General features: G+C 53.9%; 1 protein-coding gene across 1 annotated transcript in view; it reads right to left on the bottom strand.

Annotated features, from left to right (window-relative positions):
- NTN1 (netrin 1) overlaps positions 1–13345 on the bottom strand; it is a 49981-nt gene that overhangs the window by 5424 nt on the left and 31212 nt on the right. The window contains exons 2-4 of the mRNA XM_052688290.1: positions 10282–10470; positions 3053–3202; positions 2450–2503 (exon numbers count right to left, since the gene is read on the bottom strand). Of these exons, the coding sequence (XP_052544250.1) occupies positions 2450–2503; positions 3053–3202; positions 10282–10470 (393 nt within the window). The remainder of the gene's footprint in view (positions 1–2449; positions 2504–3052; positions 3203–10281; positions 10471–13345) is intronic.

Genomic DNA, 13345 nt, shown 5'->3' with positions numbered 1-13345 from the left:
AGGGAAACACCATTAATGAGCTGGAACATGAGGAGAAGCTGTGGGGGGATGTTCCCAGACACCCCTCCGTGGGGCCGGGGGCTGTCAGCAGTTCTGTCTCTCCTAGGGCACAGAGACCCCCCCCACAGTGCCCCACAGCCCCATCCTCACCCCACAGAGCCCCACTGTCACCCCGACCCCGTGGGGTCAGCCCGGCAGTGGGGTTGGGGAAGCAACTGGCGCTCCATGGAGGTGAGCAGAGTCAGAGGTGGGGGCTGCAAAGCTGTATTCCATTCGGTTTTGTAAATGCACTTCATCTTTGGTTGCAGAACTGGAGTTGAGAGTGGGAGGCTGAACGCTGCAGGGAAGCACAGTGCAGGGCTGAACCCTACAGCAATGGGGCTGGATGGGTGTGGGATGGATGTAGGTTGGATATGAGATGGATGTGGGATGCATATGGGATGGATATGGGATGGATGTGGGATGGATGTGGGATGGATGTAGGCTGGATATGGGATGGATGTGGGTTGGATATGGGATGGATATGGGATGGATCTGGGATGGATCTGGGATGGATCTGGGATGGATATTGAAAGGTTGCAGGTTGGAAATGGGATGGGTGTGGGACGCAGGCAGTGGGCTTGGGGCTGCAAATTGCAGCGCTCGCAGTTTCTGAAGGGTAACTCATACTGCACCAATACTGCACCAAAGCCACATGTGAGGAAAGGAAATGAATGGCCCTCAATCCCGACATGACAGAGCAATTACAGCCTCATTCCTTGGCTGGGGCGTGTAACTCAAACTGCAGGTTTGAGGCTTCGAACCCCCATGGGATTTGCGTTTCCAATCCTGATTTATACAGCCGAATCCCCATTGATTCCCCCCAGGTTGGGCCCTAAATGCCGCTGTGGGCTGACAGCCAGCACGGGGATGCCCAAGCTCACAGAGCACCCCCTGCACCACACTCAGCCCCACAGCCCCAGGCAGGATCCCCACCCCACAGCCTCTTCCCGAAGCGCCATGCCTGGGATGCCCCAACCCTCCATACGACCGTGCCATGGGGCCATCAGCCCCACGCGAAGGTCAGCGGGACGCACCGCCATCCAGGGAACTGCCCGAACCTCTCCCTTGGAACAAGGAGTGCGAACAAGCCCGCGGAAACCTCCTTTATTCTGGCTGAGCAAGATTGATTGGAAAACAAATTGGCGCAAATAAAGCATGTAATTAGATTAAAGCCTCTCGCCTGCAGCGCTGGGATGGAAAGCAGGGACGGGCGCTCGGCTGCTTTGGCCGCCCTGTAACGTCCCAACCTGACAGCGGCTCCCCGGCTGAGCGGTGCTGTGTGGGACAGTGACACCATGTCACCATGTCACCACATCATCACTCATCACGTCACCGTGTCACTGTCACCAGGAGGGACAGAGTGGGCTCTCCGCTCCAAGGCAGAGTGGCAACGGGGAACCAGCGCTGTGCTTCAACAAGGGGACGCAGCCAGGAACGCCTCGGGAGTGGGAAGAGGAACTGTTCATTTCACTTCAGAATAGTAATAATAATAATAATAATAATAATAATAATAATAATAATAATAATAATAAAAGCAATGATAATAAATTGATCTGACACTGGACTTGCAGCTCCCACCCTGGAGCTGGTGGACACCCCCTCCTCACTCGGAGTGCTGCAGACCCAGATGGAACCACACGGATCCCATCACCTGGTTCCATTTAAATCCTCTTGCTGAAATCATCCACCTCCGGTAATCAGTCCCACTCCGACCTGGGTTAGGGCAGATCAGACAGCAGTGACTGGCAGCTCTGTAAGCCTTTTTCTCCCATTGGGAAGAAGCAGAACCAGGCAGGGCCCCCAGAAGTTCAATGCTTCCACCCCTGCTCTGGCTCCATGCTTGGTTAGAGGCGTCAGCTGATCCCCTGGCTGGGATGTGGGGCAGCAGGGGATCCCTCTGCGTAATAATAGGTATGGAGGGGACCACTGTATTGCTGGTGCAGAGACAGAGGGAGGAATGGGAGGTGCCAATGGGGCAGCCCTGTGTGACCAACATCCCACCCCACGGCCCCACAGAGCTGCTACACTGGGGCACAGTTGTGGCCACACTGCTTGACGCAGGGAGCGCACAGACAAATAGAGGCAATGTTCAATAGAGGCAATAAGCAGCGCTCGGGTTTTCTGTCCTCTAATGGGGGACTGTTGGTTCTCCTGTCCTCTGACTCGAGAAAAGTCAACCATCCAACACCCCACGTAAAGCTCTTCTACTTGGGGTGACCCCTGAGCGCTGCCAGCTCGGCCACATCACCCCCTGTGCTCCCAGAAGTCCCGCCTGGCTTAGAAAACTCAGACACCGGGGGGCACAGAAGTTACGAACGTCTTTTAAGTCGGTGCAGGAATTCGGTGCACTTTTCACGTTCAGGAAAGAGAAGGTGTGCCTTGAGGAGCTGGGGAGGGGGGCACATACCTGCGGGCTCCTCCGTGCTGCTGGCGGCTGTGGGGGGCGGCGCAGCAGGGATCTCTGCAGGACAAGAGGGGACAGAGGAGGCAGGGTTAGGCCCGGCGCTGAGCAGCTGAGCCCTGCCCAGCCCCCAGCATCGCTCCTGACGGCTTTTGAGCATTTGGGACGTGGCACTTTTGGAGCATCCCTAAGATCGCTGCTGGGGGGCGGTGGTGGAGGGGAGGTGAGCTCACGGCTGCGCTGAAATGCCGCGTCTGTCTTTGTTCAGAACCGCGTGTCCCCAGGGGGTGACGCAAGGGGAATTTGCCCTCTGGTTCACCACAGCCTCGGGCTCTGGCGGAGGGCAGCCCTTTGCTCACAGTGCCAGCACGGCGCTGAGGGAAACCAGCGCTCGGCCTGGGCTCTTGCCACCCCGCTGCGGCACGGGGACGGAAGAGCGATCAAAAACCACCCTAGGACATGACGAAAGGACGGCTGCCCCATAACTGGGCGGTGAGATCCGACGCAGGCTTTTGGCCGACGCGCCCTGCGGCACGAGCTGCACCTGGCACGCGGCACACGGGGGTCAGCAGCAGCCCGGCGCGCTCGGGGTCCCCTCGGTGCACCTACTGATGCAGGGCGCGATGGGCGAGCGGCTCTGCTGGTAGCCCTTGGCGCAGCGGTTGCAGGTGATGCCGGTGACGCCGTCCTTGCACGGGCATTGCCCCGTCGTCTGGTTGCAGGTTTGGCCGGCGGCGCCCACGGGATGGCAATCGCACTCTGCGGGGGGAGCACAAAGGGGGGGGGGGGGTCGTTAGCAGAAAAACCCGCGGGGCTGCAAGGGGAGCGGGGCGGGGGGAGAGAGCGCGAGCAGAGCGGCGGCACAGCGGTGAATGCAAAAGGGAGCAAACGAGGGCAGGGTTGAACCGGGAGAGGGAAAGGGCGCCGGGAGGCCAGGAGGCGGGCAGGGCTTCAGGGAGCGCGGCTGGGGGCTGCGGGACCCTGCGAGCAAATCCCGGGGGTGGGGGTGGAAAGGGACGAGAGATAAAGGAAAATAAAGGTACAAAGAAAGTGAAAAAGGAGAAAGAAAAAGAAGGAAGAAGAAAAATGAGAAAAGGGGGGGGGGGGGGGGGGAAAGAAAAGGGGGGAAAAAAAAGAAGGAAAATGAAAAAAAGGAAAAAAAATGAGAAGAAGGGGGAAAAAAGAAAAAAAAAAGGAAAAAAGGGAAAAAAGAAGGAAAAGGAAAAAAAGAAAAATAAAAAAAGGGAAAAAAGAAAAAAAAGAAAAAAGAAAAAAGGAAAAAAAGAAGGAAATGGAAAAAAGAAAAAAAGAAAAAAGAAAAAAGGAAAAAAAGAAGGAAATGGAAAAAAGAAACAAAAGAAACAAGGAAAAGGAAAAAAAAGGATAAATGAGGGGGGGAAAGGAAAGGAAAGGATGAAAAAGGAAAACAGTAGGAAAAAAAGCAAGGAAAAGAGAAAAATGGAAAATGGAAGAAGAAAGAAGAGAAAAAGGAGGGAAGGAAGGAAGGAAAGGGGGAGAAAAAGAAAAAAAAAAGGAAAAAAAGGAAAAAAATGAGAAAAAAGTCAAAAAGAAAAAAAAGAAAGAAGGAAAGAAGAAAAAAAGAAAGATGAAAGAAAGGGAAAAAATAAAAAATATAAAAAATGAGGAAAAAAGGAAAAAGGAGAAAAAGGAGAAGAAAGGAATAAAGGGGAAAAAAGAGAACAGGGAAACAGGAAAGGGGAAAAAAAGGAAGGAAGAAAAAGAGAGAAGGAAAAAAATGTTCAGAAGGGGAAAAAAGACAAAAAGAGAATTGGGGGAAAGGAGGAAAGAAAATGGGAGAAAATGGTAAAAAGGAAGTAGGAAATTAAAAAAAAAAAAAAGAGGGAAGAAAAAGGAAAAGGAAAACAAGAAAAATGAGGAAAAAAGACAAAGAAAGGGAAAAAATGGGAAAAAAAAGGGAGGAAAAACAGAAAAGAAAGAAAAAAAAGTAAAAGGAATAAAGATGAAAGGGTGAAAACACAGAAGGAGAAAGAAAAAAGGGGAAGAGAAAAATGGGAAAGGAAGGGAAGGGAAGGGAAGGGAAGGGAAGGGAAGGGAAGGGAAGGGAAGGGAAGGGAAGGGAAGGGAAGGGAAGGGAAGGGAAGGGAAGGGAAGGGAAGGGAAGGGAAGGGAAGGGAAGGGAAGGGAAGGGAAGGGAAGGGAAGGGAAGGGAAGGGAAGGGAAGGGAAGGGAAGGGAAGGGAAGGGAAGGGAAGGGAAGGGAAGGGAAGGGAAGGGAAGGGAAGGAAGGGAAGGGAAGGGAAGGGAAGGGAAGGGAAGGGAAGGGAAGGGAAGGGAAGGGAAGGGAAGGGAAGGGAAGGGAAGGGAAGGGAAGGGAAGGGAAGGGAAGGGAAGGGAAGGGAAGGGAAGGGAAGGGAAGGGAAGGGAAGGGAAGGGAAGGGAAGGGAAGGGAAAATAGCACATTGCAGCAGGTGCTGAGCCGTGGTTGGGGACAGCAGGGATAACGGCTGGCTTCCCCCCGGCTCAATGCCTGACTTCTCATAGGACGACACACGGAATCATGGAAAGGCTTGGAAGGGGCCTTACAAATCAAGTGTGTGCAACCTGCCCAGCATGTGGGACCTCCCAGGGTGTGCAGGCTCTGCCCAAAGTGTGAGACCTGCCCGATGCGGCCAGAGGAGTCTTGGGCATGCAGCAGAAAGCCTGAGGGATGCGCGGGTGGGAGGAGCGCTGGAGGGTCCCTGCCAGCTGCAAGCACTCCAGCTCCAGCCGCCTGCGAACATCTGGCTGATTGCAGCCGAGCGCAGAAGAGCCAGGAGATAGCAGGCTGTGCTCGGAGAGGGGCAGAGCCACGGTGAATAGCGCATCAGGACGCTATAGAAATCAGCGTCGGGCCCTCAGCCTGAGTGAAAGGCAGGAGGAGAACCCAGGAGGCGGCAGCGGTGCCAAGAGATGGTGGAGAAGTGCCAAGGCGTGCGCCGTGTCCGGGTCAGACAGGTGCTGCTCCTCCAGGCGGGCACAAAGGGACATTCAGAGCTCTCCAAGAGGAACCTTTTCCAGCGATAAAAGGAAACGCTTCCTTGCACCGCACGTAATTAACTCGTGGAGCTCGTGCTACGAGACACCATGGCAAGGACCCAACAGGATTAGATGGGCCCGTGAATGAGAACATCTGTAGTTACATTAGCTGGGATTAATATCTATACGGATATAGGCGCTCCTCGCCAGCTCCTCTCTGCCTGCAGCTAGGAGATTTCCCCTGTGGGTGTGCTGGTGCAGGACTGGAGGGCTGGGACCTTGCCTGGGGCTGCAGGATGAACCACTGCTCCTCGTGCAGAGCTGCTGAGACAGACCGTCACCCACCAGAGCATCAGCAATATCAGGATTTGGGATTTGGGACTGAGAAAATGGGGGGGAAGTCTTCAGACTGTGCACAAAAGGATGTAAAATGCCCTGGCAAAATGTTGGAACTTGTTGGGATATCTCCGGCCCACCAAAGGCAGACAAGTAGCATGACAAAAATGCAAGCATTTTTCCAGCCCGGAATGCTGCTCAGAGGCACTGCCAGCTGCTAATCTTCCCCACACAGTGTGCTGAAAGGCAAACAGAGGCACAAAGCTCAGGGCTTAGCTCCCCTCAGCTGTGACCGTGGTGATCTGAAAGGACCCCCCTGCTGGAGAATCAGTATCTTCCTGCTTTCCAGGCAGGTCTGTCCTGGGGAAGCTGTCAGAACAATGAAATCCCATTTGAGTGAACAACAGAAGGTGTGATCTCAACTCTTGTCACACTTACTCATGCCATGGGGAAGAGAAAGCCGTGCACCAGATGTGCCTCCAGCCAGCCTGGCTCGGCTCTACCCAGCCTTTTGCTGACCACAAGCAGAGGTTGAAACGTTTCCTCCGTTAACTCTGAACCCTAATGACGGCTTTCAAGATGTGCTGTGCACGGTTTTGCAAGGAGATCGCTGCCTTGCCTGCAGTACTGTGAGCTGTATTTAGTTTGCCAAGGGATCGTGTTCGTGCAGCGTGCTCCTCATCACATTCTCCTGGAGATTTAAAGCCTTTCTCACCGCCAGCACATGAATTCCCTCTTTTATCAGACAAAGACAAATAATCTCCTGGCATTTCAGCGTCTGCCTTCCCGTACTGCTTCTCAGGGCTCTCCCATTTCCTCCTCCTGAGCTGGCACCTGGAGAAGCCAAGGGCTGGTAAGAGCTCCTGTTAAGAGCTGCTGGAATTCCCTCCTTGTCTGTGAGCTCCACTGTTTGAGCACATCATGAAGTGATGGCAGAGAGCTGCTGGGGATGCTGAGACCTGCAGGGGCAGAACATCACCGCCTCCTTCTTCTGGCTTTGTTGGAAAACGTGGTTGTTTTGTTTGATCAAAGACACCCAGGGCCAGGTGTGGGCAGGCAGAGAGGAGCAGGCACAGGACCTCGTGGCTCTGAAATAACGTAGAGCTGAGCCTGCTCCCGTGGGAGAAATTGCTTCTTGCGGAGTTCAAGGGTCACTTACAGGAGAGAGAGCAGATTGGAAACTACTTTCACTGAGGAAAAAAAAGTCAGACTCTCCTCCTGATGCGTTTTTAGCTTGGCCCCTGGGAACTGAGGTTCCTGCAGGTGGATTCTCCCACAAATAAACCTCCAATCAAACCTGGCAGTGGAGCCAAAGCCTCAGAGCTGACCATCTTGCCGTGAGCTCATGGCACAGGCAGCAGGTGAGCACAGAGCTCAGCACAGGGATGCGAGGGCAATGGGACACCCATTGTGGGAGGAGATTGCGGCGATGCACGCTTGGTTCTGGAAGGAAGAGTGAGCCTGTGGAGAAATTAAGCTCTGTGTTGGGCAGATCAGTACTGTGGGAGTTCAGGATTTCTCCAGGGCTGCAATCACTCAGTGACAACCCAGCCCAGATGCAAGAATTTGATTCCGGCCCACCAGCACCAGGGGTTGGCTCATCTCACAGAGCAAAGTGGCACCAGCTGGTCTTCAAGGAGGAAAAAAGTTGAAGAGAAGGAAGCTGGAAAATCACAGACAACTCCCTGGAGGGAATCTGTAGAAAGTCCTGCATTGGACATGGCCTTGTGAAGCCATGGATGGGCTGGGATAGAGATGAGCATCAACAAGAAGCGGTTGGGGGAAAGGAACCACCTCTCTTTGGAAGCACCTCGCCTCCTAAGGTGGACAGCAAGGGCAGATCTCCTGCACTGCTATCTAGCATCCTAACCCTAATCCTAACCATAATCCTAAATCCAACCCCAGCCCTAACACTAATCCTAACTTTAACTCCAACCCCAACCCTGAACGTAACCGTAATCCTAACCCTGCAGCGCTGTGGGAAACCAGTGGAACCCATCAAGCAGAGGGAGTTGCTGTGGACTAGGGAGGAACAGAGCCAGGAGCCACGCACAGGGACCCTCCCAGCCAGCATCTCCGTGTCTTTGAGATGTGCCAGCCATGAGATGTCTAAGCTCTGCCCAGATGTGCATCAGAGACCAAGGTGGCAGGGATGTCCGTAGGACTTGAGGGGTGCTGCTGGCCACCAAAGTCCATCACTGCAGAGATGGACTTGGCATTGACAGAAAGGAAGCAAGGGCTGCTCCTTGTGTCCTACCCTGCGACACAGATGCTGGGACAACAGCGATGGGACACCAGTGATGGGACACCAGTGATGGGACACCACTTGGCAGCAAGCCCATCTTCAGCCTCTGCCCTAACTGGGGTTAGCCCAACACCTCCTGCACCCCAGCATCCCGGGGGGAGGACTCTGCAAGGGCTCATCTCCTCCAGTTTGGCCCCAGTAGATGCTCTCTGAGCTCTAATCTGGTCCCGCAGCTCCCTCTATAGTTGATGGGGAGGGATGGGGCACACGGCCCAGTGTCCCTGCCACCAAGGGCTCTGTTCCCCCTCCTTTAGAAACCAAATCCTGCCTTCCTCCCGGGTGTGCCCATAACGCCTCTCATTTGTCATCATTTCTCTTCAAAAACCATGCACATCCATCCCTGAAAATGTAGGGCTGTTTTATGGCCAGGCTGTAAAACCTCATGGAGTTCTGTTCCAAGAAGATGACATCAGTGCCAATAATCTGTCTGTTACCAGGGCTGGGTTTAATCCCACGAGTTGACAGGGCACCGATCTGCTGTGGGAGGAGCAGGTGGAGGTTGGATAGAGCCAGATGTGGGGTTCCACCATCAGCACCAATGGGAAAAGAAGAGAACACGACAAATGAGAAGCATGGGTTTGGTGCTTTGGGAGCTGTTCATGCTCTTGCAAAAATCACTGAGAAAGGAGGGGAAATTGCACTTGTTATGAGTTTTGGCAAGATGAACATTTGAGATTTGTGGGTTTTTGTTGCTAAGAGGGCAGCACAGAGGGTTTTGCTCCATGCACTTATTCCTGCTCCTGCTGTCTTTGGCTTCATCCCACGTGGTCTGCAGCCTCACACCATGCTCTGCCCATTGCATGGCTCTGCAATGTGGCATCTCTGATCACCTACAACTTGTTTCTGAGCAAGAAGACAAGTGAAAGCACACACACAGGCAAGGAACGCGGCACAGCTGCATCTAGACAGGACGAATGGGGCTGGATGCAGAGCAAACGTCCCCAGCAGATTTTATGGGACGTTGCAGGGAGCTCAGCTGCACGCTTGCAGGGTGGATGACCATGCTGCATGCCCCCCAGCGGGTCCCTGCATCGGGGTAAACGGGGTACACGTGAAACATTCATATTTGTAACAATTATTTCAGAGCAGCCCTTGAATCGGGGACACAAAACGGGGGGAACATAAAACACGGGGACAGAACCAGGGCTCAGCAAAAGCCGGCGTTCAAAGGGATGCCTTCGCTGGAGGAAAGTCCATTTCGCCCGCTTTTGTATAGGATGGAGGATTACACCAACAATACCCCATTGCAACGGGTGTGAAATCGTGCTAATAGCCCGCGAGCCGGGGAGCTGCTCGCACACCGGCATATTGATTGCAGTGCTTTGTATCTGCGAGCGCCAGTGGCCACATTTTGTCACAACCTGTGGGGGGTTTGGAGGAGCGTTTCAATGCGGCAAGCTCAAGTTTCAAGAGCGGTGTGAGAAGGCAGAGAAAAGAGGAAAGAACAATTGTTTGAGGGGATGGATGAGCCCGCGTCTGGGAAGTGTGGGCTTTACGGCATTGCGTTTGCAGGATTTGCTCTTATTTAAAACAGCAGAGCTTGGGCAAAGTGGGGGCTGTGGGCACCCACCCCTGCTGAAGTGCTGTCCCATGCCTTGCGGGGCTCCAGGAACCCCCTGCAGAGCGCCCTGTGGATGGGGAGTTCTGCTCCCACCTCCTGTCCTGGCCAAAGAGGGGACTTCAGAACTCTGTTTGTTGAGCAGAAAAGTAGATTTCCTGTTTTATCATTCTGTCTTCATCTGGAGGAGGGAAGCGGTTGGTGCAGGGCTCGGTGCTGCCCGTCTGGGGGAGTGCTGGTTTTCAGACCCAGCATCCAGTCCCAAATATGGGATCTGCATCTCCTTGATGCACGGGAGTGAGAAAGCAGCTCTTGTAAACTGCAGACGCATCAGCACATCAGCAGACTGTGTCTGAGCTGGCAGGGGACAACCAGCACACTGTGAGGTTGGAACGGGGTGAGTTTTAAGGTCCTTTCCAACCCAAACCATTGTGTGATTTTATGATTCCGTGGTTCTGTGATTCTGTGAGGCTTTTAGTGTCACTGGGAGGCTGGGGAAGCCGGAGGGACAAGGGCATGGAACTGGATGGGGACAAGAAACATCAGTGTGGTGGCTCAGCCGGGTGAGGGGGAGCAGGAGCACGTGGGCGCAGTAGGCAGAGGGGAAGGGGCCATGCCACCCCCCCCTGCCCCACAGAGGTACCTTTGCAGGCCTTGCGGTGGGAGATGGGCTTGCTGAGGTCGCGGTAGAAGCCCTCCTTGCAGTAGTGGCAGTGCCGCCCGGCCGTGTTGTGCCGGCAGTTGAGGCAGACGCCGCCGCTCTTTCTGCCCGACAGCTTGTACAGCTCCATGTTGAAGCGGCAGCGCCGCGCGTGCAGGTTGCAGTTGCAGGCTGTGGGAGCACAGAGCACAGCAGTACGCGGTCACACCACGCAGCACGTCCCCAGTGCCACCCGAGGGTGACAGCTGCCAACCCACACCCATCCCTGGGCACAGTGGGGCTCTGAGGACATCCCACTGCCAATTCCCCCCAACCCGTCTGCCTCAGGTCTTCCATCACCCCCTTCCATCCCATCCCATTGTTCCCACTGCATGAGTCCCAACGCGCACATTTGAGCCCTATGCACCATTTCAAAACCTTCCCCATCCTCTCCTTTCCTGGCGTTCCTTGCCATGCAGCACGCAGCCCTCACCTCTCCATCTCCATCCTACCCACCGCAGCCAACCAGGCACCAAAGCCCTCTGTGATGGAACGAAAAGCACTGTGGCCGACCCACTGGGAGGTGTCCCATGTCCCCCCTGCACACCCCGGTGTCACCACCGCACCGCTTTTACACGGCACTTTGGCAAAAGGCAACGGGAGGACTTCAAAAGCTCGACCCCGGGGCTGTCGCGAGGCCGTCAGGAGGCGGTTGCTGTGCGCTTTGCAGGGTTTTACAGCTTGTTTTCTTTTCCCGTTGCTTTTGTTTGCTCTTTGCCCCTGAACAATGCAGCTGTGCAATGCCAGCCCGCAGCTGGGCCCCCCACGCGGCACGAAGGTGTCACAGCTCTGCGCTTGTCACCTTCCTTTTGAACAGAGACGTCTTAATCCCTCATTCCTTCCTGTTTACCTTATGGTGCTTGCCCAGCACAAAGGCATGCGATATTTGCTTAATTATCAAATTTCAGCCCCGAAATTTACAGTGCAGTTCCGGGTTACTTATTGGGAACAATCCCCAGCTCGCTCCCAGTGCAAAGCTGTTGTGGGGAGCGCAGTCCTACAGCCACATCTGCCCAGCAGGACGTTGAGCCACTCCCCTGCTTCCCCCATGCGACCCCAGTTCCTGCAGGGAGCAAACCAGGGCCCAACCTCACCTCCCACAGACCCTAATGATGCAGAGTGGTGCTAAAACACGATTCCTGATGCCACAGCTCTGAACTGTGGCTTGCATCCCCTTGGATGAGCACCCAGACGAATCTGTACTTGGTCCTAGATGAACAACATGGAGATATTTCATGGAAAAGAGCTCCTTCTTCCCCAAAGCTAGAAGACGTGAATATTCTCTAAACAGCCTGAATGCTCACCTCCTCCAACAAGTTGTGTCGTGTCCAAAGAGCTTTCACACTTTTTGGAAAATATGCACACTGGCTGGATTTGGGGAAGAAGGAACCCTTCTCCGAGCCATTTGTGTTGAAGGAAAGTTGGAGCTGGTTCTCCAGTATTTTGCAAGATGGCACTGGCATGTCCCTTTAAACGACTCAAAGTTGAGCCCACCCGGGGAGCGAGTGAAAATCTTTGCATTTCTTTGGGTTGCTCGATAAACAGAGATGTGTTTGCAAAGCCAGGACACAGAGCTCCCGGGGGTTTCTCAGGGTCTTTGCAAACATTTTGGCTGGTCCAGTGGGCAGAGTTGCATGGGAAGAGCAAGTGGGGTGCGTGGAGCTGCTCCCAGCCCAGGACAGTTTTTATGCTTCCAGGGATGCAAAAATCCTATGTCTGGAAGAGAGAAGAAGCTGGACCTCACAAGAGGCTGTGGGACCATCTCCCCGATACCAGTGAACTGTGACACCAACAGCACAGCCAGCACAGTCAGAGTTCCACCTGAGGCATTTGCTGGGCACCAGTCACTTCCTAACCCCACGCACTAGGATGCTTTCCATCAGCCTTTGCTGGGGATGAGGCTGGGACGAGTCACGGTGAGAGCTGATGACGGGAACACGGGGTGCAGAGCTGGGATGAAGGCACTGGGGAAAGGCGACACTGCAGGGCTCTCCTTGCCGAGGATCCATTGCCCGCTCTGCTAAAGCCTCTTGCCTGCTTTCAGACACCACTGACCTGGCATTTGTTCCCAGCCACTGGGTTTGTTTCCCCACCGCAGTGAGTGATTCTTTGGCAATCCATCTTTTCTTTCTATGAACGACTTTGCCGGCTGCAATAAGGAGTCACCTCCCACTGTCAGCATCGCCCCTGCTCCTCATGCCTCGTGTCTCACCCTGCAGAGGAGGTGATCCACGTCTGGTGGGGAGCAAACACCCAGTGCTGCGAGTTCCCAGTGCAAGGTTTTAGCTCCTGTTACTCAGATGAAACTCAGTGCTCCTGTCTCCCGCTCCCTTCTTTCCCTTCGTTTGCCAATGGTCTCCCCTGCCTTCATTATACACAGATGCACACAGGCCGTCCCTGCGGCTGACCCCCATAAAATGAAACACAGATATTCACAAGACTGAAGGAAGGTGGGCTGGAAAGGAGGAAAGCTGCAGTATGGAGCTGGTCAAAGCTTTGGGTGCTCTATCCCCAGAGGCTCCAAAGGACATAGATGGGCCCTGGGCATCCTGAGTTATGGGGGCAGCAGGCCCATGGCAGGGAGATGGAGCTCTATGATCTTTATAAGGTCCCTTCCAACCTAAGCCATTCAATAACTCTATGATTCTACAAAAACACAACTTAAGGACAAACAGTTCTATCACAGATGGCCAAGGTGTGCAGGATGTTCTCGTTGGGGCAATGGAAGATCTGTGGTTGGAGATGCAGGCTGGCGGTGTCCTTTGTGTTGCCACCATACCCCCATGCCCGTGTCCCCCTGGACGCATTCTTCCCTGTGGTTTTCATTCAGCAATGACAATGTGGCACTTCCAAATCACCCCACCCTTCCAAACTTATATTTTGGCCATTTTCAAGATGAAAATTGCTTTTTAAGCAAACGAAAAACCCAACATTTTGTTTTAATTTTTGTGAACAATAATTTGGGGAGGGGAGGGCGGGAAGGATGGGAGAGGATAGAAGAAGCCAG

Source organism: Tympanuchus pallidicinctus, unplaced genomic scaffold, assembly GCF_026119805.1.
Source record: "Tympanuchus pallidicinctus isolate F22 unplaced genomic scaffold, pur_lepc_1.0 scaffold23, whole genome shotgun sequence".
Classification (NCBI taxonomy): domain Eukaryota; kingdom Metazoa; phylum Chordata; class Aves; order Galliformes; family Phasianidae; genus Tympanuchus; species Tympanuchus pallidicinctus.
The sequence above is the reverse complement of the archived record's forward strand: the minus strand, read 5'-3'. Positions and strand labels throughout refer to the sequence as shown.